This window comes from Megalops cyprinoides, chromosome 5, assembly GCF_013368585.1.
Source record: "Megalops cyprinoides isolate fMegCyp1 chromosome 5, fMegCyp1.pri, whole genome shotgun sequence".
In the NCBI taxonomy this organism is placed as follows: Eukaryota; Metazoa; Chordata; class Actinopteri; order Elopiformes; family Megalopidae; genus Megalops; species Megalops cyprinoides.
This window is the reverse complement of record NC_050587.1, coordinates 6,574,766-6,597,913: the sequence shown is the minus strand read 5'-3', so window position 1 is coordinate 6,597,913 and position 23,148 is coordinate 6,574,766. Positions and strand designations below refer to the sequence as shown.

General features: G+C 47.5%; 1 protein-coding gene across 2 annotated transcripts in view; it reads left to right on the top strand.

Moving 5' to 3' along the window:
* The window catches only part of LOC118777415 (WD repeat and FYVE domain-containing protein 3), a 75,097-nt gene that overhangs the window by 21,168 nt on the left and 30,781 nt on the right, over window positions 1-23,148 (top strand). Inside the window, exons 4-20 of one of the 2 annotated variants that reach the window (XM_036528284.1) lie at window positions 2,702-2,811; window positions 5,197-5,358; window positions 5,900-6,092; window positions 7,246-7,432; window positions 8,161-8,327; window positions 10,038-10,505; window positions 11,213-11,314; window positions 12,919-13,112; window positions 14,243-14,700; window positions 16,398-16,481; window positions 17,345-17,525; window positions 17,779-17,993; window positions 18,689-18,801; window positions 19,910-20,144; window positions 21,317-21,417; window positions 22,358-22,576; window positions 22,854-23,035. In XM_036528284.1, coding sequence (XP_036384177.1) covers window positions 2,702-2,811; window positions 5,197-5,358; window positions 5,900-6,092; window positions 7,246-7,432; window positions 8,161-8,327; window positions 10,038-10,505; window positions 11,213-11,314; window positions 12,919-13,112; window positions 14,243-14,700; window positions 16,398-16,481; window positions 17,345-17,525; window positions 17,779-17,993; window positions 18,689-18,801; window positions 19,910-20,144; window positions 21,317-21,417; window positions 22,358-22,576; window positions 22,854-23,035 — 3,371 coding nt within the window. The remainder of the gene's footprint in view (window positions 1-2,701; window positions 2,812-5,196; window positions 5,359-5,899; window positions 6,093-7,245; window positions 7,433-8,160; window positions 8,328-10,037; window positions 10,506-11,212; window positions 11,315-12,918; window positions 13,113-14,242; window positions 14,701-16,397; window positions 16,482-17,344; window positions 17,526-17,778; window positions 17,994-18,688; window positions 18,802-19,909; window positions 20,145-21,316; window positions 21,418-22,357; window positions 22,577-22,853; window positions 23,036-23,148) is intronic. The other variant, XM_036528285.1, reaches the window with a different exon arrangement.

Genomic DNA, 23,148 nt, shown 5'->3' with positions numbered 1-23,148 from the left:
GGTGATTTGGACCAAAAATCATATCTCTGTATTTTTAGGCTGAATGGCAATACATGAGATATATCTCGGTATTTTCTACGAAGTGAAATGTTAAGTTGTAAGTCAAAGCCACATGTGAGATGTCACAAGCACTTTTATTAATGCCAGGTTCAGACTACACGATTTTTTTGTCTTTCACGACAGTCACTATGTCAGACTAAGCATTCGTAATGCCATAAAATCGTGCCTCCTATTGGTCGGGAGACTGGCAACACTACAAATTTGACCCCGACCAACCATCGTTCACGTCCTTGTGTGTCGTCAGGGAGGCGGGTCAAGAAAGTGTCAATCATGGCTACAGAAGCACTATGTGTGTTGTTGCTGCTGAGTTCACGCATTAACGTTACACTGGAGAATTTGCTATCAGCTCCTAAATCGCAGATACAGAATGTGCCTCGTTATCTCTAGTACACGATTTCTACAATTAGTGTAAATGTAGCTGTAAGTTTAACAAATATGATAATAATAATACTGATTACTGTTATTACTGTAACTCCATGCAACTGACAGTTAATTTAACACTTTGCGTAACCACAATTAAAATAATATTACCAACATTTAACAATAATATGCTGCTACTATTCCTAATTTCCATGTTTGCAGAGAGCACTCTGTCATCCTATTGGTCAACTTCGGAAGGCGTTGTGGGAGATTCTCAAAAAAATTCTGACATGCTAGACTTTTTGTCGGGGTGTCGTGGGGCATCCCAGACGCCACATCACTGTTCGTCGATTATGTCACATTACAAGACCTGTTCGCCGTTCGGCGTCATTCCTGATGTTCACAATCGGGCCCGATGCTGGAAATTTCTTGGCTACGACAAAATCGTGTCAAAATCGGGCTGAAGTCGTGTAGTCTGAACTCGGCATAAAACAGACTGTGATCAAAATAAAATGCAAAGACAGGGTTTCCTTCCCTGTTTGAAAGTTGCAAAACATGTAAATGAAATGAAAAAGTGTATAAAATAAATAGTCTATATTAAATAAAAATAGGCCTACCTCTGAGAATGCTTCTTCAGTTGTTTTCAACAAAAATAACAGACTGATTAAAATAGAGTACAATTATAGGTTTTCCTCTCCTGCTTAACAAAACACACAGCTGTGCAAATAACAATAAAGATGTAAACAGAATAAAAATAACAACAGGCCTACCCTGTTTGAAAATATACAGCTGCACAATATATCAACATGTAAATGAAAAAATATATAAAATAAATAGTCTATATTAAATAAGAATAGGTTTATGTTGGTAGCACTTTCTGATAAGGTAATTCAGACTATCAGAACATTCTATTGTTATATCCTGGTAGTCTTTTCTGATAAGGTTTAGAACATCAAAATATGCTACTTAGTTTTATGTTGGTATTGATTAGTGTGTGTGTTGATGTACAAACTAACTACAAATTTACATGTCAGCATGTAAATGAGACAAAATACATACAGTTTATGTGATGGATACATTGTAAGTAGGCTATGTCTATTATTAAAATTTACTTGACAGCATTTTCGAAATTGCTGTCAGGTGAATTAATGAAAACAATAATGTAGTTAGCTTAGAACCATTTTCTGATAAGGTAAAAAAATAATTACCAACCTTTTTTGGCTTCTAAGGTAGCACAACCTACTTGTGGTAGTATTTCCCGATAGGGTAGCAAAGATCGATAGATATGACTATCAATCTACGCTACAGTAGGACATTTCGATAAGGTAGGACAAATCGACAGAACACCGGGTTTGCGCACAGACACAGAGGGAGAGTGGGGGCAGGGTTGTGCGCAGAGTGTGAGAGAGGAGAGATGCAAACACTGGCACGGCTTTACGGAAGAAATGGGTTATGTAACGCAACATCAAACTATATCGATATAAATGGTATTGTCTCATCCTATATCTCGCTTGAGAATATGTAGATATACCTTAAAAAGTCGCTATACTGCCAGCCCTACCACAGATTACCATCCATAACTGGCCATCTGGCTTGTCCAAGGCGTGTTGTTGTATTTTTGGAATACCTCAGGGCCAGTGTCTCTGGTGTTTCTCTCATATTTGGCTTAGCTTGAGGCTGAACCGCTTCAGCACTTGAATGTAACAGATGTGTCCTTACTCTGAGTTTGTTTTGGCGATGTTCTCCAACAGGGTTCTGTCTGCGTGTGTCATGTGACTTGTTTTGCAGAGATCAGGCATTGATTTATGTATCAGATCTCAGAAGCTCTGCAGAGGAACATTTCCACACTCCTCTCAAATGGGCCTCTCAGATCTTCTGCTCCTTTTCCCATGGGTCAGTGGGAGAGAGAACACGCTTCTCTGTCTGTACATACAGTAACACACACACACACACGCGCGCCTTCCTACTAAAAACATCCCTGTCTCTCCCCTACTACCCCTCCCCCATAACCTGACCGCATCTATTGATGTGCAGGTTTTCTTGTGTGTTATCTGACCTGTGGCTGTCTCAGAACCGTAATATGTGTGTGTGTGTGTGTGTGTGTGTGTGTGTGTGTGTGTCCGTGTGTGTGTGTGTCCGTGTGTGTGTGTGTCCGTGTGTGTGCGTGTCCGTGTGTGTGTGTGTCCGTGTGTCCGTGTGTGCGTGTGTGCGTGTGTGTGTGTGTGTGCGCGTGTGTGCGTGTGCGTGTGTGCGTGTGTGTGTGTGTGATGTTTCCCCACAGAGGCAGCCAGCAGAGCGATTGTGCAGTTCCTGGAGGTGAATCAGAGTGAGGAGGCGAGCAGGGGCTGGATGCTCCTCACCACCATAAACCTGCTGGCCTCATCGGGCCAGGTCAGTGAGCAGGGGTTTGGGAGTGGGAGGGGGAGGGGTCAGTGAGCAGGGGTACGGGAGTAGGAGGGGGCAGGGTCAGTGAGCAGGGGTACAGGAGTAGGAGGGGTTGGGGTTAGTGAACAGGGGTACAGGAGTGGGAGGGGGCAGGGTCAGTGAACAGGGGTACAGGAGGGGGCGGGGTCAGTGAACAGGGGTATGGGAGTGGGAGTGGGCAGGGTCAGTGAACAGGGGTACAGGGGTGGGGTCAGAGCCTCTTACTCTTCCTGTCATCATTAACTTGCTGTTGTTAATCACATATCACAGAGCAACATTGCTTACAACTGCAGCTGCAGTATACCTAAAATTCTAAAGTCTGGGCCAAAATGGTGACATAGAAAGTATATCCAAGTTCTCTCCCAGTCATGCTTAACTGACTGCAGGCTAAATGATAGGGAATGGATTTGTATTCCGGGCCCGGAGTGGCTGAGGAGCGAAGGTCAGCCTGGCACCCACACCCCTGCTGATGTCATGAGAACAACAGAGGCCTTTCTCAGGCTGTGAAAGGGTACCCTTCACGCTGGGCTCTCAGCAGCTCCGCTCTCAGCAGGCTTCTCTCGGGGAGCTGTCTCTCTGACCGCAGAGTCGCTGCAGTCCTTCCTGACTCCATAGGGCTGGCTCAGTCTGACCATAATGCCCTTAACCCAACCATCATGGGGATTTCAGTCAACAAATAAAAGAGTAATGTGTAAAAATTGAAAACTATAATACCTGCTCCTGGGTGTTCGCTTGCAGACGTGAGGATAACACACAGACTGAACTGTTTTGCAGCAGCAGAATTATTATTTTTATTTAGTTATTTGTTTATTTATTTTTGTAAATTCTCTTGTCAAGCCGGTCTGTGAAAAAAATGCTTTAACTGTTTATATTCTTTAATATTACTGCTTTCACGACTAAACTATTGAGTCTATTTCTGTGACATTTTTGGGCTTTTCTACAGCAAGGACTGATTTGAAATAGTCTACTGAAAATAAAGGCTGTCAGTCAACATACATTTACATACGAGTTTTTTGAAATGTAAAACGAAATATTGCTGGCCCAAAGATAGTAGTAGCTTTTGGTCATTTGTTATCATCTTCATTTATATAAAGTAACGTTATACATACTCACATTTTGTACGTCACTGTGGATAAGAGCGTCTGCTGAATGAGGATGTGGTGATAAATGTACTCGCATATCATGCATTGCTCTGGTTAAGAGTGTTTTCTGAGTGACAAAATGTGAATGTAAATACATATATGCTCTGTGTGTAACATACCAGACAGTAAAATTAAATTGATGATTATGGCATATTATTACAATCTGTCAGTTAATTCACTCAGACACAGTGCTATATTGTGTACAATTGCTTTGATTAATAAAACTGTGTCTCTAGATCACTTTGAAAGGAAAGTGAATTTTGCACTCTTTTGGAGAGTCACGTGACTCGTTTGCACGAATGAACAATGAAGCTGGTTTTGGCCTCTTTCTTTCCACCTGAGAGCAGAGACGAGCAGGTTGCTCTCTGTCACTCCAGCCTGGTTTGCTCTGGGACCGTGTTTCATGTGTAATTAGATCTGGAGCTATCTCTGGAGCAGGTGGCGGTTATGAAAATGAGTTTAATATTCGGCGGATATGTCTCACTTTCCACGCAGCTGAGACCCGTGGCTCTGCAAGGGGTTTGTTCGGGGGTGTCTTCTCTCGCTCTCTCTGCCTCAGAGGCAGGCGTGCCGTCAGGTTGTAACAGTAGAACATCCTGCACTGCCGCTCAAATCAAATTAAAAAGCATGAATATGGCTATGTAAAAGTAAGAGTAAGCAAAAAATGGAAACTTTATATTGATCAGTGGGTGATGCCTTAAACCCTTGTGGTCAGTGACTCAAAGTAACAGGTCAACGCTGCTGTAAATTGTTATGTATGGGAGAGCAGAAGGCCCCTCATGTGCCAAATCCAAACTCACCACTTTCTGGTACCCTGTGAAATCACAGGAGAATAATAGTTTCCCTGTGAAGCACAGGAGAGTTATGGTTTCCCTATGAAGCACAGCAGAGTAATGCTTTCCCTGTGAAGCACAGGAGAGTAATGGTTTCTCTCTGAAGCACAGGAGAGTAATGGTTTCTCTCTGAAGCACAGGAGAGTAATGGTTTCTCTCTGAGGCACAGGAGAGTAATGGTTTCCCTGTGAAGCACAGGAGAGTAATGGTCTCCCTGTGAAGCACAGGAGAGTAATGGTTTCCCTGTGAAGCACAGGAGAGTAATGGTCTCCCTGTGAAGCACAGGAGAGTAATGGTCTCCCTGTGAAGCACAGGAGAGTAATGGTCTCCCTGTGAAGCACAGGAGAGTAATGGTTTCCCTGTCCCTCTCTCTGTAGAAAACAGTAGACTGCATGACCACAATGTCGGTTCCCTCCACCCTGGTGAAGTGTCTGTACCTGTTCTTCGACCTGCCACTTGTACCTGAGGTCCCAGGTGCGGCCCAGACCGAGCTGCCCCTGGCTGAGCGCAGGGCCCTGCTGCAGAAGGTCTTCGTGCAGGTGAGGCGGTGCCTGGGACTGGCATGTTCCTTCCCTCCTGCTTTCTCTCTCTCTCTCTCTCTCTCTCTCCCTCTCGCTCCCCCTCTGCCCCTCTCTCTCTCTCTGAGTGCCAGTGTGTGAGCTGAGGGAGAGCAGACGGCAGTGTGCTGTCAGTGACACGGTCCTCACAACCCCAGCGTGTCACATACATGACAGTTCCGCACATCTCATCAGATCCCACTGACAGCCTCCTGTCAGAGGAAAATGAACTCCCCTGCTTCAGAGCAGCACTCCATAATAACACCAGCTATTAAACAGGGCCTCAGTTTCAGGGGAATACACTACTGTTCAGGCTACACGTGACTATTGGGATGATATAATGCTCTTATACATAATAATGTAAGTATTGGATGATATAATGCTCTTATATGTGTATAATGCCAGTAAATGCTAGTTTGTTTGTTAATTTCTGTGAAATAAGTGGCAGTGTTGGTGCTTTTCTGTGAATATGTGAGGGAGGCCACAGTGAATGAGTCTCAACCCCGCCCCCCTGCTGTGTCAGATCCTGGTCACACTCTGCAGCTTCGTGTCCCCGGCGGAGGAGCTGGCCCAGAAGGACGACCTGCAGCTGCTGTTCAGCGCCATCACCTCCTGGTGTCCCCCGCACAACCTGCCCTGGAGGAAGAGCGCCGGGGAGGTGCTGTCCACCATCTCCCGCCACGGCCTGAGTGTCAATGTGGTCAAGTACATCCACGGTGCGTGTGCAGGGAGCAGCCACCAGGGGGCGTCATGCACATCCGCACTGCCTGCTGTTAATGGAGGTTCTCTCCTGTACATGGGTCTGCTTGTGGACAGCCATTGAACTGTTGCTTACTCTGACGGATCTGTTGTAATTGGTCTTTGTAATCATATAAAATGATTATTTACATTGCCAATTGAAAATTCAAATGGTGACGCATTTGGTTGTTTTGTATGTATGTACTGTATTAAGTGTTCACCAGGCTATCTGGCAGGAGTTCATTTTTCCTGAAGATTATAGAGAATAGTCAGAGCTGTGTTAATGCTGAGGTACAGTGTCTCTGTTTGATTTTTCTTGTAGTTTATAGAGAGGAGTCAAGGCTGTATTAATGGTACAGGCTCCTTGTGTTTTGAGACTGAGGCAGGAAGGCACAGCTCCACCAATGACAGGAGCTCGGTTTTGGGATTAAATCTGAGGTTCGTGTCAGTCGATGACAGAGGAAGTATGATGAGGAGTTAAAAATAGATGAGATGTTTGGGAAGGTCAAGTGAAGTTTAAGACTTTGGGAACTTCTGTGGTTGAACTCAGAGCTGTGGGAAAACATTTAGGATTAATACCCCAAGGATTAATGTAAAACTTCTGAGACTTGGGACAATACTTGATGACTTGCTGAAAAAAGACACTCACAACGTATTACACTAAGTTAACTCTTATTTTCTTAATCACTACTTCTCATCTGACAGTAGACCTGCTCTCTGTGGTTTGACTCATGTTTGCCAGCATTTTGATGGTTTTGACAGTCAGTTGAGCAAGGCTGCTGCAGAAAGCACTTCCTTTGGTTATCTCTACAGATGCTGTAGCATGGGAGTTACTGTAACTCTCTGTGGTGTGTTAGTGGTATCACTATGTTGGATTGTGGCGTGTTAGTGGTATCGGTGTGTTGGATTGTGGTGTGTTAGTGGTATCGCTGTGCTGGATTGTGGTGTGTTAATGGTATCGGTGTGTTGGATTGTGGTGTGTTAGTGGTATCGCTGTCTTGGATTGTGGCGTGTTAGTGGTATCATTGTGTTGGATTGTGGTGTGTTAGTGGTATCGCTGTGTTGGATTGTGGCGTGATAGTGGTATGACTGTGTTGGACAGTGTGTGATAGGTGTGGATTCTCCCTACAGAGAAAGAGTGCCTGTCCACATGCATTCAGAACATGCAGCAGTCAGATGACCTTTCACCCCTGGAGATTGTGGAAATGTTTGCCGGCCTGTCCTGCTTCCTGAAGGATTCGAGTGATGTCTCGCAGACCCTGCTGGATGACTTCCGCATGTGCCAGGGGTACACCTTCCTCTGTGACCTGATGCTCAGGTAGGCTCCAGGCTCTCTCAGGATGGGAGTGCTCCTCTCCCTCTCCCTCTCCCTCTCCCTCTCCCTCTCTCTCTCTCTCTCTCACTCTCTCTCTCTCTCTCAAGATGGAAATGCTCCTTTATCTCTCTCCCTCTCTCAGGATGGGAGTGCTCCTTGCCCCCTCCCCCTCTCTCTCTCAAGATGGGAATGCTTCTCTATCTATGTCTCTCCCTCTCCCTCTCTCTCTCTCTCTCAGGATGGGAGTGCTCCTCTATCTCTCTCTCTCAGGATGGGAGTGCTCCTCTCCCTCTCCCTCTCTCTCTCTCTCTCTCTCAGGATGGGAGTGCTCCTCGCCCTCACCCTCTCTCTCTCTTTCTCAAGATGGGAGTGTTCCTCTATTTCTCTCACTCAGGATGGGAGTGCTCCTCTCCCTCTCCCTGTCTCTCTCTCTCTCTCTCAGGATGAGAGTGCTCCTCTATCTCTCTCTCAGGATGGGAGTGCTCCTCTCTACAGCAGAAACACGCCACGGAGAGGAATTTGGAAGGCTTGCCACAAATCAGAGAGAGCTGTAGTGCATTGGTGTCCAATTTGTTGAGTGCATTAACAAGATGTTTCATTGATTGCTGGGGTTAGCATGTGTGCATTAGTTCACTCTCTCCTGTATCAGTAATACTGAGTCTGATACCTCTTTTACAGCATCACTTTTGAAGGGGGTCACACTCAGGTGATATTGACCCTTGTCCTTCCAGGTTAGAGCAGGCCAAAGAAGACGACTCCAAAGACGCACTGAAGGACCTGGTGAACCTGGTGACCTCTCTCACCACTTACGGCGTGAATGAGCTTAAGCCGGCTGGCCTCACCACGGGGGCGCCCTTCCTCCTGCCGGGGTTTGTGGTGCCCCAGCCGTCCGGGAAAGGTGAGTCAAGCCCTGAATCGACCTCAGTTGGACCTGCCTCCTCGTTGTCCCCTTTAACGACCAATCACAGATCCTCGCTGGTCCACGCATCCAAAAGGAGCAGGGAGAAGTCAAGGCATTTGTTGACCTTGTTGGATGAAATAGCAGAATCCTGTTGCAGATGCTCCCAGTTGGCTTCATTGTAAATATAGTATTCCCAACACATCCCCTTTGTTGCCACTGAAAACACAGGTTTGAATTTTGTCCCCATTTGATGACATATATAAACGGAATCTTGCATTAGCTGTGCATTTTGTCTTTGCTTCACTGCTTTGAGGAGTTGTTTCTGACGGGCATACAGAGACTCAGCAGTGCGTCACAGTGCAGCTGCAGGGTCCAGCCTGTGTTGTTGCCTGCTGTTAGCACGCATCCCTGCCTTACACACTTCTTGTTTATACTTTCTTGGAGTGTCATGCAGAGCAGATTGATTCTGTCCATGCAGGCAGATCAGAGACGACCTCATGCCGAAGTGAATGTGCCTTTTTACATGCAGATATTTTTGAAGCAGATACCTTTTTGTTCAGGCGGATATGTGTCATTTAATGTGCAGTGTACAGTCCTAGTGATTTCTGGGAAATCTCTTGCCTGTTTCATACAGAGAGCTTTAGTACTCTCGCCCCTACATCTCTATGTCTGCATCAACAGGACGCAGCACATTTACACTCACATTTAGTCATTTAGCAGATGCTGTCAGGGCTACTTACAGAAGTCAACTAAAGAGCTTCTATCAACAGGCAAGGGTCTTCAGTCTGCAAATGCATGCACTTCCTTCATCAGAAGAAAAACCTTGACCCAATTTTATTTTATGTGAAAATACAATTTACCGGATGAATCAAGACCTCTCTCTTTCCTTTAGGGTGAGGATAAAATGTTGATTCTTTTATTTTTCACAGCTGCACACTGTGGCTAATGAATGAAAGTAAATAATTTCATGCAAAATGCTTCTATGAGAAAGCTGCTTCAAACAAATAATATTCCCTAGTAATAAGTGAGTGTGTATGATTATCTGAATTTAAAGTGTTCTTGACTTTGCTTTTTTGCCAAGGCCAAGGCAACACTGTAATGAATGGCAGGGAGAACAGATTTGTGGCTTTGTGACCTTTAGTGAACTGAGCCTGTGTCCTGGCTGCCCCTCTACATCATTAGCCTTGTATCTGCTGACCTCCTGGGTCTCCCGTTCTGCTGTGAGGACATCACTGCTTAGGCTGGCTGTGCTGGTGTGCTTCTCATTGCTGTGCAGGACAGAAAAGCACACTGACATCTCTCTCTTCATTGCCGCACAGGGGGCAAACCACTGTTTGTTTCATTAATATCCCTGACAGCATTGTGTGTAATGGTGTGTAACACAGTGTGCAGAGTGTAACAGTGCTGTGTTAAACGCACCAGGAGGCCATCTGCTGCGTCCTTGTTCCTGTGCTGTGACAGGACAGTAGAAGTCTCATGTTTCTCCATTTGTACAAGCAGGAGATCAGGCTGCCACAGCAGGAGGCTCCTGGATCAGGAGGCCATGTGGAATTGCAGGCAGAGCCTGGACAGGGCCTCAACAGTCATTTTAACTGCATTGTGGCAGTGGATTAATTCAGCCAAAGTTAAGCTCATTTTTAAGATGAGGGTTTGATTGTCTGTCAGAGAGGGACAGTGGGACATTCCTGTGCTTATCATCCCCCGTAGGCCACACAGTGAGGAACATCCAGGCCTTTTCGGTACTCCAGAACGCCTTCCTGAAAGCCAAAAGCAGCCACCTTACCAGCACCATTTTGGACGCCATCGGCAACATCTACATGGCCGACAATGCCAATTACTTCATCCTGGAGGCCCAGCACACGCTGTCCCAGTTCAGCGAGAAGATCGCCAAGCTGCCCGAGGCCCAGGCCAAGTACTTTGAGCTGCTGGAGTTTGTGGTGTTCAGCCTGAACTACGTACCATGCAAGGAGCTGTTCAGCGTGAGCGTATTGCTGAAGGCTAGCACCTCGCTCCAGTGCAGCATCACGGCCACGCGTTCCTTGCTCAAGCTTAGCCGCCACCACTCCGTCTTCAGCGAGGTGTTCCGCGAGGTGGGGCTGCTGGAGGTGCTGGTCAACCTGCTGCACAAGTACGCCGCCCTGATGAAGGACCCCGCCCAGACGCACAGTGAACAGGGTGAGTGCTTACCCCGCCCAGACACACAGTGAACAGGGTGAGTACTGACCCAGCCACACAGTGAACAGGGTGAGTGCTGACCCAGACACACAGTGAACAGGGTGAGTACTGACCCAAACACACAGTGAACAGGGTGAGTACTGACCCAGGCTCACAGTGAACAGGGTGAGTACTGACATCGCCCAGCCACACAGTGAGCAGGGTGAAGACTGCATGTGCATGGGGTCACTCCTGAAAGAATCAGTGCTGTGTTCATACTGTTGATTGAGTGTGTGTGCCTACAGGAGATTGAGATGAAAGATAACAAGGGTTTTCGATTTCTGGTGGAAGTTAATTGAGAGGGAAGCACAGGCAAAGACATGATGTGTAAGCGCAACGCCATTGGCCCTTCAAAGCCCATTCATAAATGCGGTTCCTCCAATAGAATATGGAATGATAAATTAAGATTTTATTATCTCATAAGGCAACTCTACCTGCATTTAAAAAGCTGCTGTCTGCTTACATTTGCCAGTTGTCAAACTGTGTAAAACACGATTTTTCATTAATAAAAATAAATGAATGGATTTATTGAAAATGAGAGTAGGTTATGCATAACAAGTGTTATTATGAAAACTTTGCTATTAACAATGTTACTTGCTTTTACAGAGGCAGGCCTATAATGGTAATGTCATGTGCTGTTTGTCCCCTCTGGGCCTCTGTACCCTTAGGTGAGTCCAAGAACAGCAGTGTGACAGAGGAGCAGAAGCAGCTTGCCTGGCTGGTGATGGAGACTCTAACCGTGCTGCTCCAGGGATCCAACACAAATGCAGGTTTGTGTCTGTCCTCCCATAATGCCTCATTCCTTAGGGCTCCAGCACAAATGCAGGTGTGTGTGATCCCATAATGCATGTTTCACTGTGGGGGAAATCACCGCAGACTGGTCTCTCCCAGCAAACTGGTCTCTCCCAGTGATAAATGACTTGTCACAGACATGTTATGCAAACAGCCACTAGTGATGCGCAGCATCACCGCTGACGAGGGGAGATATGTACGTACTGTTTCTTGTGGTCTCCCACTCGTTGTTTTCCTTGGTGGAAGGCCAGGACAGGCTAGCCGGGGAGGGGGGGAGGGGGCAGTCAGACCCCCCTCCCCCCACCAGCCCTCAGGTCACGGCAGGCTGCCGGGGCTACTGCAGTGAACCCAGCCTCCTTGTGATCTGTTAGCATTCAGCCCCCAAACAGGAAGTGCGGGCCTCTCCTGTCCGTGGAGATTAGGTTCTGAATTTGTGGTTCTGCCACAGGGTTTAAACCTGGATGGAAGTCTGACTGATTACAATGCTGATGAGTCAGTGCTGTGGAGCACTGTGGAGCGCAGGGCTTTGAGCAGACAGCATTAGGGCCTGTAATCACTGCTGCTCAGGAAAGACCAACTGGCTCTGCTGTGTGAATGCAGGCGTGGAAGCAAGCAGGCAGAGGCTCAGGCAGTAAATCTTACATTTATTATCACATTATCACAGTGTCACACAGTATTACAAAAACCTGATTAATAAAAAAGAACCACATGCTTGGAAATCTGTTTAATCTTATCTACAGGTTTTTATTGTTAGAGTAATAACTTTACTCAGACAAAAGCTAACTGTGCTAGCATAAATGTATTCACAAATTCTTGCCAGTGCATTGCATTTTCAATACGGCCTTTGCAAAATACATGGAGTGAAAGGTGTGAAAGCTTAGTGCAGTTCAGTCATGGTGGTGGCTTATTCAGTGTTTAAAATGCGAAGGACTCAACTGAAAAGCTGCTCTGAGATTAGTGGTTCATTCCACTCATGTTGTATCAGTGGCTTTTTATTGGATAGTGTTTGCTTGTACCCCTCAGAATTGTACCGGAATCTGTCTGTCTGGCAAGTAGCATCCCCTGCTGTTACATTGCTGGAGGTTGCTACCTCGGTTTGCTCAGTGTTTATTTTGGAACATGTAAAATGTGATTCGTCATGAAGTGGGTGGATGTGAGCATCTGTCCTTCATCCTTCTTCTAATTAATTTCAGAAATTTTCTTTGGGAGTAATAACTGCATTTTGATATGTTGAGGTGGTTTTGCCTCGGAGCTAATGTGCCTCCCACACACGGTAAAGGAGAATTGATTTTTTTTTTATAAATTCACTTGACATTTAGAAAAGATGCTTCAGAATAATGAGATCTGCAGAAGTAGTGTAGTAGTGTCTCTTGGCAACGTCTAGCATTAATGTTACCAGTCTGCTTGGTCCAAAAATGTTTGGAATGATTGATTGGACTTCCAGTTTTTAAAGACTTAGTAGGACTATGAGGATGACACTCATCTGATTCACAACTCTTCCTCCCTCTCTCTCTCTCTCTCTCTCTCTCTCTCTCTCTCTCCCTCCCCCTTCCTCCTCCCTCTCTCCCCCTCCTGCTCTCAGGTTTGTTTCGGGAGTTTGGGGGCGCCAGGTGTGTCCACAACATTGTGAAGTATCGCCAGTGTCGCGAGCATGCTCTGATGATCATCCAGCAGCTGGTGCTGTCCCCGAGCGGGGATGATGACATGGGCACACTCCTGGGCCTCATGCACTCTGCACCCCCCACCGAGCTGCAGCTTAAAACTGACATCCTCCGGGTGAGTGCGGGCCACCAGCGCGGGCGTGGCCTCCACCAGTGCGTCTGCACTCATGCCTTCTGTGCTTTATCTGCATGCGCATTAGCTGCCTGTACTTTAGCACCCTGTGCACACTCGGCTAGCTGCCTGTAATTTAGCTAGGCATGCCTGTGCAACCTTGCAGCTTTTGTATTAGTAGCAGTATTTCCCTCTTACTCATAAACAAAGAAGTGTGAAAGTAAAATAGACTAGAAAGAAGAAACTAAGCTTTTTTTCCCCCCACTACCCTACTGATGACTACTGAATAATTAGCATTCCAGATGAGCTCATTAAGTACAGAACAATGTTTAAGGACTGTGTGCATAAATTCAAAGCTTAAAAGAATTTTGGTGGTCTTATTTGAAAATTACTTTTTACCACTGAAGTCTATATAATGCAATAATGAAAAAATCATAAAGTAAGTCATTTCTTTCTCCAGAGTGAGCTGAAATATGACATTTGTTGGCCCTGCTGTATTCTGGGGTTATACTTAATTATCATGAATAACAGAATGACCTCACTTCCTGTCACAGTCTGCATCAGTTAATTGCACACTCTCCTCCTTAAAGGTGTCTTTCTTTTAACTGAACCAATAGAAGACATGTTCTGTTCTGATGTAGACATGATCAAAACCAAGATCTCCTCAGTAAATGTTATATTCTGTTTTCCTCTTCTTAGGCTTGAAGTGACGTACGTTATGTAGTCTAGTCTGGTAGACTTCAGGTGAAGCGACTCTTATCCAGTTTATTTTGTGTGTGTTACACAGGGCTTTGAGATGCCAAAGATGAATTTCTTAATGTTCTAATTTACAGCCTGAATTAAATAAAAAGGTATAAGATGATCAGGATTTCGAAGTGTTCCTGGGATTGGTTTATGATGTGTGTTTCTGAGTCACACAGACAAGTCATGACCCATACCAGGGAATCGTACATAGATACCATTCTTTTGTGGAGCTGGATGTTTTTGGTTGATTCATATCCATGGACCCAAAGGACCTTGGGAATTTGCATGCTCTGTTACAAGCTCAGCTCCTTAACCTCATAGACCAGGCCACACCCTCATTGGTCTGCCCAGCACCCCTGACTTCTGACCTTTGCCCCCCCACCCCCCAGGCCCTGCTGGCGGTGCTGAGGGAAAGCCACCGGACCCGCACCGTCTTCCGCAAGGTGGGCGGCTTCGTCTACGTCACCTCGCTACTGGTCGCCATGGAGAGGTCGCTCTCCTCTCCCCCAAAGAATGGCTGGGAGAAGGTGAACCAGAACCAGGTGTTCGAGCTGCTGCATGCCGTCTTTAGCACACTGACGGCAGCCATGCGCTACGAGCCCGCCAACTCCCACTTCTTCCGCACCGAGATCCAGTACGAGAAGCTGGCCGACGCCGTGCGGCTGCTTGGCTGCTTCTCCGACTGCAAGAAGGTGGCGCCGGCCGGGGCGCTGCCCTCCAACGCCCAGCCCTTCCAGAGGCTGCTGGAGGACGAGGTGGCACCAGCCGACAGCGTGTGCCCCTCCCTTAGACACTGCAGCAAGCTCTTCATCTACCTGTACAAGATGGCCACCGACTCCTTTGACAGGTAGGGCCCGCGGAGCCAGAGAGTCTCTGTTGAATGCCTTTGTTTGGCTTCTTTGTACACGTGATGGTTATGGTTATTTTTGTTGTTTTTGGTGTTATTCTCATTTTACTCTTCTTAATGTGGATACTGATCTTTCTCTGTTGCAGTGCTGATATTAATTGTTAGTAAAGTACCGTAGAGGCAGCGTATGTGATTTCCTTGAATGAAGCAATAAATTTAATTATAGCAGACAATACAAATAGGAATAGTATTATAATGTCAGCCATTGTTTTTTGGTTAACTGAAAGGGTTATTCAACATCAAGAGTAATTTATGTGGTTCATCTTTATACTCTTATGAGGGCATGTGTCATGATGTCTTATTTCTTTGTGTTTATAGTTTCTTTGTTCATCTTTGGGGTGGAGTTGGATTCAGCATGTTTACTGATCAGGATCTAAAGTGTGCTTGTTTCATGCAGGCGTGCACACACACACACACACACACACACACACACACACACACACACACACAGTGTGAGATATGTGAGTGTTCTTTGTCATCTAAGGATAAACTTTACAATATTACATGTAGTAACTGCTTTCTGTAAACCTCTCAGAGCATCTCTTCAGAACCACCGTGACTAGAAAGCAGCACGTTTTTGGTATTTGCGTATTAATACCCTGGATGTAGTTTAAATGTATTTACAAGTGGACTTTGTGTTGTGAGCAACTGTTGAGGATTAACAGATTAACTTGCCCGCTGATTACACACTGGAGCTGCAGAGAGCTTATTATTTGACGGTTCTGCGGGTTGAGAATTCCTCATACCCTAAAGAAGGTGCTGGGTGATGTAAAAGGTGACCTCGGACCTTCATTTCCCATGATGCTGTCTGTGCCAGGCCTTGTGCATGTTTGGTCTTGGATTCCTGTGTCTGGTCGTTCAGTGTGCTTCTTCTGTCTGGAGCTTCAGTCTGCCTTGCGGGAATGCTAGAGTCTGAAAGCAAACTCTTTTGTACACCATTCCCATCTGTGTATGCTCCAGACAGTTGTTTTTTCTGTTAAAATTTTCATTGAATCAAGCAGTCTCTTTAATTCTCTTTAATCTCGTTGTATTGAGCTGGAATGAGGGATGTCATTGTCCCTGTGCCAGCTCTGTTCTCACAGCTCATTGGCTGATGAAGGAGTGGGTAATTGGTTTAGTTGAATGATTATGGAGAGGATGCTGCGGAACTGACTTTTGATTTATGTGTTTGATGGAACACATGAGCATGGTGCTCTGAGTCTTTGTGATGCTCTGTCTGTGTGTGTGGCTGTGCATGCATGTGTGCCTGCTTTTGCGTGCGTGCGTGCGTGTGTGAGACTGCTGTTTTGCTTTTACTGTAGGCTTCTCAGAGCATACTAACTGCCTCTTTCTCTCTCTCTGTTTCTCTTTCTCTAACCTCCAATGCTGCCTGGCTTCCTCTCCACTGTGTATGTGTGTGCATGTGTGTGTGTATGTATGTGTGTGTGTGTGTGTTTATGGCTGTGTGTATCTGTGCGCATGTGTGTGTGTTTATGGCTGTGTGTGTGTATGAATGCTGTGTGTGCGTGTACATGCGCGTGCGTGTGTGTGTACGTATACGTGTGCGTGCGTGCGTGCGCGTGCGCGTGTGTGTGTGTGTGTGTGTGTGTGTGTGTGTGTGTGTGTGTGTGTGTGTGTGTGTGTGTGTATGTGTATAGTCGCGCTGAGCAGGTGCCCCCCTGCCTGACGCACGAGACCTCCCTGCCCTCCCCCTGGGGCACCCCGGCCCTCACCAGGAAGAGGTAGTGCGCTCTGCAGTTTCCTGTTCTCTTCCTCCTCCTCCTCTTCCTCTTCCCCCTGTCTCCCTCTCTCCTCTTTCCTGGACTGCCTCTTGCTCTCTCTGCTGTGAGATGGTGCAGACTCCTGGATCTGCTCTCTCTGCTGTGAGATGGTGCAGACTCCTGGATCTGCTCTATCTGCTGTGAGACGGGAGCTGTTGCAGATTCCAGCATCTGCTCACCCTGCTATTGCTGTGAGCTAGTGCAGACTCCAGGATCTGCTCTCTCTGAAGAGCAGATCACACTTTCAGTTTTTCTCCCCTCTGCATATACTGCTGGCCACAAGCCTCATCGTTTGCATGGCGATAAAAGCTGAGTTCTGTAATTGTTTTACGAGGCCCAGCAGCAGCACTGAGTGTGTGTGAACAGCACTGCATTTGCATTCTGGGTGAGATGAACAGACCTGGTCAGTTACTGTGGTCTGTGATAATGCCAGTCAGAGAATCTCATTAGCAGTCCCTTCAGACTCACCTGTTAGTGTGAAGGTGAGGACAGGTTTACCATGCAGGTAACTCTGACTGGCCCAGGGGCATCGCTGCTGCAGCCCTTGTCCTGATCAGTGCCTATTGCTCTGCTGTCTGTCTCCCCCTGGGGCGGAGCCAAAAGGAACCATTTCATGAAACCATAAGGGCGGAGGGAATGTCCGCTTCATACTAGTGTCCAATTCCATGACACAGTCAGATAATTTTCAGTCAGGGGCTGAAGAATAAGTTTGAGAAACGTTTGGCCTCCTGAGCGTAGTGTGCACAGTGAGACAGGCTGCCCGTCGTGCAGGTGTTTTCAGACGCTGCTTGTGCAGACACTGAACCCACTCTCTGTCCTGGCAGACATGGCTACCATGGAGCGTCCTCTACATCCCCCGCCTTTCCTGCCAAATCCGCCGCCGACCTGAAGCTCCACCTGGGGAACCCTTCCCAGCATGCCTCTGACGCCGTAGTCATCCACCCGGGAGCTGTGCTGGCCACGCTGGACCTGCTGGCCTCCGTCAGCTCTGACACCCAGCCCGAGGTATGACCTCCAACCGACCCGGTCACTGTAATTTATACCAACAGGGCCAGGCTGGCAGCAGTGTTAGTGGAGGTGGAATGCTGTGGTACTGCAGCTCACCAGCAGGGGGCGCAGCGTTGTGGAGGCTGCCCCCTTGACTCTGTAGTCATATGGTGCTGCCTCTCAGAGTTCATCGACATTCAGCTTCTTCACTGTGAGTGTCAGATGTTTATACATAGAGTCAGATCTGACTGGGTGCGCTCCTGTCTCCCAGCATGCCTTAGACCTGCAGCTGGCAGTGGCCAACATCCTGCAGCTGCTGGTACACTCTGAGCGGAACCAGCAGGTCCTGTGTGAGGCAGGCCTGCACTCGCGCCTGCTCCAGCGTTGCAGCTCCGCCCTCGGCGATGAGGACCACCCCCTGCACCCGCCCCTCCAGAGGATGTTCGAGAGGCTGGCCTCACAGGCCCTGCAGCCAATGGCGCTCAGGTGAAACCAGGGCCACGCCCATTACCCACATGTGTGTTATTTAAGCATTTGTGGGGTTTTAGATGGCTTAAAGAGTAAATGATTTATCTTTATTGATATACCAAAACATACTCTAAACCCAGGGCTAAATCCATTTGCTGCTGCTTTAGCTAAAAGCTAAACAGTAACCCCAGTGGATCCATCATATTCGATAGCCCCTGGATACATCCATGCTGAGATTGTCACAAAGTGAATCATCACTTTCAAGTGTCTGCATCAGTAATCAGTGTGAAAGATACTGTACCCAGAACTGCATACAGTGCTAATTCAGCTTTCATGTGCTAATTAGCCAGTCTCTGCTGTTGCTCCTCCATTCTGCCTGCATTCTCCTGCAGTGGCAGAGGTGGAGTGCTCACTGCTGTCTGTGGGAGAAGGCATTATTAAGCCTTGTCATGGTGTGTGTCTGGGATGCTTTAGAAGCTCCCTGCACCAGTGCTCATTATCAGCCCCACCGGTTATTGGAATGAGTGGAGCAGGCATAACTGAGCTACAGCACATTTACATAAGCCACTTTTTCGAGAAATATCTGGATTCATTTTTCAAATGATGCAGTTTTAGAATGTGTTGCATGATCTGCTGTATGTGCCTAGCTGTAGGTCTGTATTGTTGTTGTTGATATTGCAGAGATAAAGTGTGTATCTGTATCTGTTCTGCAGGGAGTTTCTGCGCTTGGGGAACCCACTGAATTGTGGTGCCTGGGATAAGAAGCTCCTAAAGCAGTATCGGGTCCACAAGCCAAGTTCCCTCAGCTACGAGGCGGAGGGGAGAAGTAAGAGAAACTACTGTTCACTCGCGCTCAGGCGTGCTGGCATGACTCCTCTCACCTGTGCACCTTCCAGAGGCAACACTGTTACTCTATCACTGCAACCACTGCAAGTCCAGGGAGTGTTGGTCTGTTTAGCATTGGTGTGTTGGTTTGTTGTGGTTCGCTTGTGGTTTGTTTGTGGTTGGTGTGTTGGGTTGGACGTTGTTTGGGTTGATTGTAGATTGTGTGTTGATTTGTTTGTGGTTTGTATATTGGTTCATCTGTTGGTTGATGTGTTAATTTTTGTTTGGTTGGATTGTGTTCTGGTTTCATTGGTTGGCATGTATGGTGGTTTGTGTTTGGTTGGTTTGTGTGTTGGTTTGTTTGGTTGGCTTGAATGGTGGTTTGTGTTTGGTTGGGTTCTTGAATGTTTGAGTAATGCCCTATGCTGATCTGGATTCATGATCCGAGTCTGTCCCATATGACTGTGGAGGGGAGTCAGCTCTGAGGAAGAGATTTGAAAAGCCATGTCATTATCCATATCAGATCCACCACTCACACTGTTTCCTGTAATTGCTTTGTGGTGAACATTTGATGTTTTACTGAATGACATGATATTCCTGAAAGCCATTTCCCATGAGGCTTGGGTTCTCATAAGGCCTTCATGGCCCATGGAAACGACTGCTTTAGGATCTGGAAGCATTCTATAAATCGGCTAATTTACCAATTTACCGTTTGAGGAAAGAGCCATATTCCACAGCCCCATGCATGCAGGCAACCTGCCTGTCAGCTGAGGGAGGCTGCAGCAGCTGTTAACAGCTGTACCTGCAGGAAAACAGTCACATCAAGTGGTGCTGCACTGCTGTGATAAACAGCCATTCTGCATGCCTGAAAAAAAAGATTGCTGACAGGAATAAATACGGGTCTGTCCCATCTGTTAACAAGCCAGCACTAATTTTGCTCCTGTTTTAACTCTGCAGCCTTAGGGTTTAACAGGCAGAGCAGAAACCGAGGCCTGTGATTAACCCAGGGAGAAAAGTGTCTGTAGGCCTTTTTTGCTTCCCATTGTAGGAGATGGCATCTGAGGGGGTTAGCATTACAAAAGTAACCCGTTTTGCTGTGACGCCCACAGATAGCATGACAATGTCAATGGAGGGCTTTGGGCCCGACAGCGTCTTCGCCGTTACCGAGGACAACAGCCAATACCGGATCAGCAGGAGCCTGGTCCGCTCGGCCGAGGGGAGCACCGTTCCGCTGACAAGGGTCAAGTGCCTGGTCTCCATGACAACGCCACACGACATCAGGCTGCATGGCTCGTCAGTCACGCCGGGCTTTGTGGAGTTCGACACCTCTCTGGAAGGGTTCGGGTGAGCCAGGCTCTGCGCCTAATGGACCGGCCCGCATCTGAGCCCTTGTTCCTTTTGAAGCGATCCCCACCTGTGTTTCTGGGACGGGTACCTCTGATTAGACAAGAGCATTTATTTTATAACTGGTTCTGACTACATTTTTCAAAGGACTTTGATTACATTCTACATTTCTACAGCCTGCCAAAAATATATATACAGATATATTTTATATACTTGAAATAGATACAGAGAAAAATTTGACCAGATGTAGGTGATATGTTTGGGATGGCCCATTGGTCAGTGTCTCAGAGTGGGGTCTTCAAAGCAGCCAGTGAAATTAGCATTGTCTCATAATGTCGGTCATTCAATCTGCTGTGAGGGGGACCCTAATAGCTGCTGTGAACATAGTGCAAAGCTGTGTGTGACAGTTGCAGTGGCATTCACCCTGTATCTGTGAGTGGGGTTTGCACATTCAGAAAAGAGCTGAACTCTGGCCCTGTCTCAGAACCTCCCCTTCTTCGTCTGGGTGCACCCAGGCAGGGAGCGGCCAAAATGAGGAGGTAACACAGAGCTCCAGTGTGTGTGCACTGTCTGTGTCCCAGTTTTTCACAGAGGAAGGTGTGGATGAGGCGCCCCATCTGTACCCATGAAAAATTTATGTGAATTCCCTGTTACGATACAGCTAGATTTTTAACCACAGGAGTGGGAGTATCACACCCTGATGTGGAGGCTGGGGGGGTGGGGGGGTGTTGGGACTCTTTTCTGTTTCTCAGCAAGATGGGAGGCACCTGACATCCCAGCGCTGCTCTCCGCCAGGCTCCAGCACGAGGCACAGGCCTCACTGTCCTCCAGTCACAGGAAGATCTGCCATCAAACAATGTAGCCATTGTGCATGTGTCCTATTTATGTGCCTAACATTTTCACAAAAGGGATGAGGGAAGATCTAGTTATTTGTTTCTGACAGTGAATTAAGGGTTTTTCTTGGATCAAAAATGCGCTGTATTTGAGAGGGCATCTGGTAGAGGACTTTGCTCTCAGGCACGGCTGATATGTCCGCCCATCAGATGCTTTAGATGGAGAGTGAAACACACTGAGATGTGATGCTGGCATGATTCCCTTCAGAAAGGCAGAATGGTGTTTGAGTGGTCATGTGACCATGTGTCGCCTTTATGAGTGAATGCTCTCTCCTCCAGGTGTCTGTTCCTGCCCAGCCTCGCGCCCCACAATGCCCCGTCCAATAACACCAACGCGCCCGGGGTCAGCGACGGAGCCGTGGTCAGTGGAATTGGAACCGGTCAGTACCTGCTCAACGTGAACATGGCAGCCTGTGGTCAGCTAGGCAGTCAGGCGGTGTCCTCAGTATATGCCATTCACACAAATGACAGAATGGCCTTTCTCAAAATAACTGCACCAGTTCCCCGATGCCCAGCTTTTTGAATCCAATCTAAAATGACAGTTCTTGTCCGGAGCGTGTCTGTTGGCTGAAAGGTTCATGTCGGAGGAGGAAGGGAACAGATGCCAGCTCTGATCACACTGTGCCGACCCGGTGTCGGCTAAGCGTCGTCTCACCATCGGCCCGCCGCAGGCCCGGTTCTGAGCCGGAGTGGCACAGCTCTGATAGGCTAAACTGCAGTATTAATGAGGTGACGCGGATCTCTGGGTCTGTAGGCGTGTCCTGGAGGAGGTGGAGCAGTCTGTTTATAGACTGCCATCCATGTCCCATGGCCTGTACTTGTACACATCATCAGTCCTGCCAAAGAGACTTTCATTACGGATCCAGCAGTCTCCCATTTACACAGACTTTGACCCTGCTTCCCCCGCAGGAGACTAGATTAACCTGTCCTGAAGTGACATTTGAGTTTTTTCACTTCTTCATTTCCTGTTTTAATCTCTTCTGTGTCTGTATGAATGATTTTTGGTATTCCTGGCAGTATTAGCATTGCTAAGGATGATTGATTGCTGATGATTTGAAATTCATAGAACAGTGTTTTATTGAGCCATGTCATTTCTCTGTTCTGCTGAAAATTTCATGCCTTTCTGATGTTCCAAAGCCCAGAGTCTGAGCCAGCTAAGATGGTCTCTGCACAGGAATGGGGTTTTTCCATTATTTTGTAGGGGCACAGTTTCTGTAGGCAGGCAAGACAACAGAGTAAGATTAGCAGTAATCCAGGGAGTATGTTTATACAGGCACTGCTGACTCCACCCACTGATGAGGTCTGCTGTCCCTCCCACAGGTGAGCGTCTGTTCCCCCCTCCCTCGGGCCTCACATACTCGTGCTGGTTCTGCATCGAGCGATTCAGCACCCCACCCCAGAACCACCCGGTTCGGCTGCTGACGGTGGTGCGGCGGGCCACCTCCTCGGAGCAGCACTACGTGTGCCTGGCCATTGTCCTCTCCGCCAAGGACCGCTCGCTCACCGTCTCCACCAAGGAGGAGCTGCTGCAGAACTACGGCAAGTAACCCCCCCACGGCTCAGCTCCGCGGCCACCATTCCGGGGCAAACCTCCACTCCGTCCTTCCCCGACTTCAAATAACATGGCATGGAATTTTATATAAATGTCCTTATTAGGGTCATGTAGGATGACCTCAGTGCATTACAGATAGTCATCAGCGTTCGCCCTTCCCAGGGTGATGTTGTAGGGGGAGTACTTTGCTGAAAGTAGTGACGCATGCGGTACACGTGAGGCACAGGTGTGCTCTGAGCTGCTCTCCCTCCCTCCCCCCCACAGCGGACGACTTCAGCGAGGAATCCTCCTTCTACGAGATCCTGCCCTGCTGCGCTCGCTTCCGCTGCGGGGACCTCATCAGCGAGGGACAGTGGCACCACCTGGTGCTGGTGATGAGTAAAGGCATGCTGAAGAACAGCACAGCCGTGCTCTACATGGACGGCCAGCTGGTGAACACGGTCAAGGTGAGGGCCGCATCTGTCACGTCAGGGACGGTGACACACGGGGCACTTAGAAGGACGATTGTTTCTTTAAAGGCAGTTTTCACGCTCATATTCAGTTGGTTATCATAATCAAA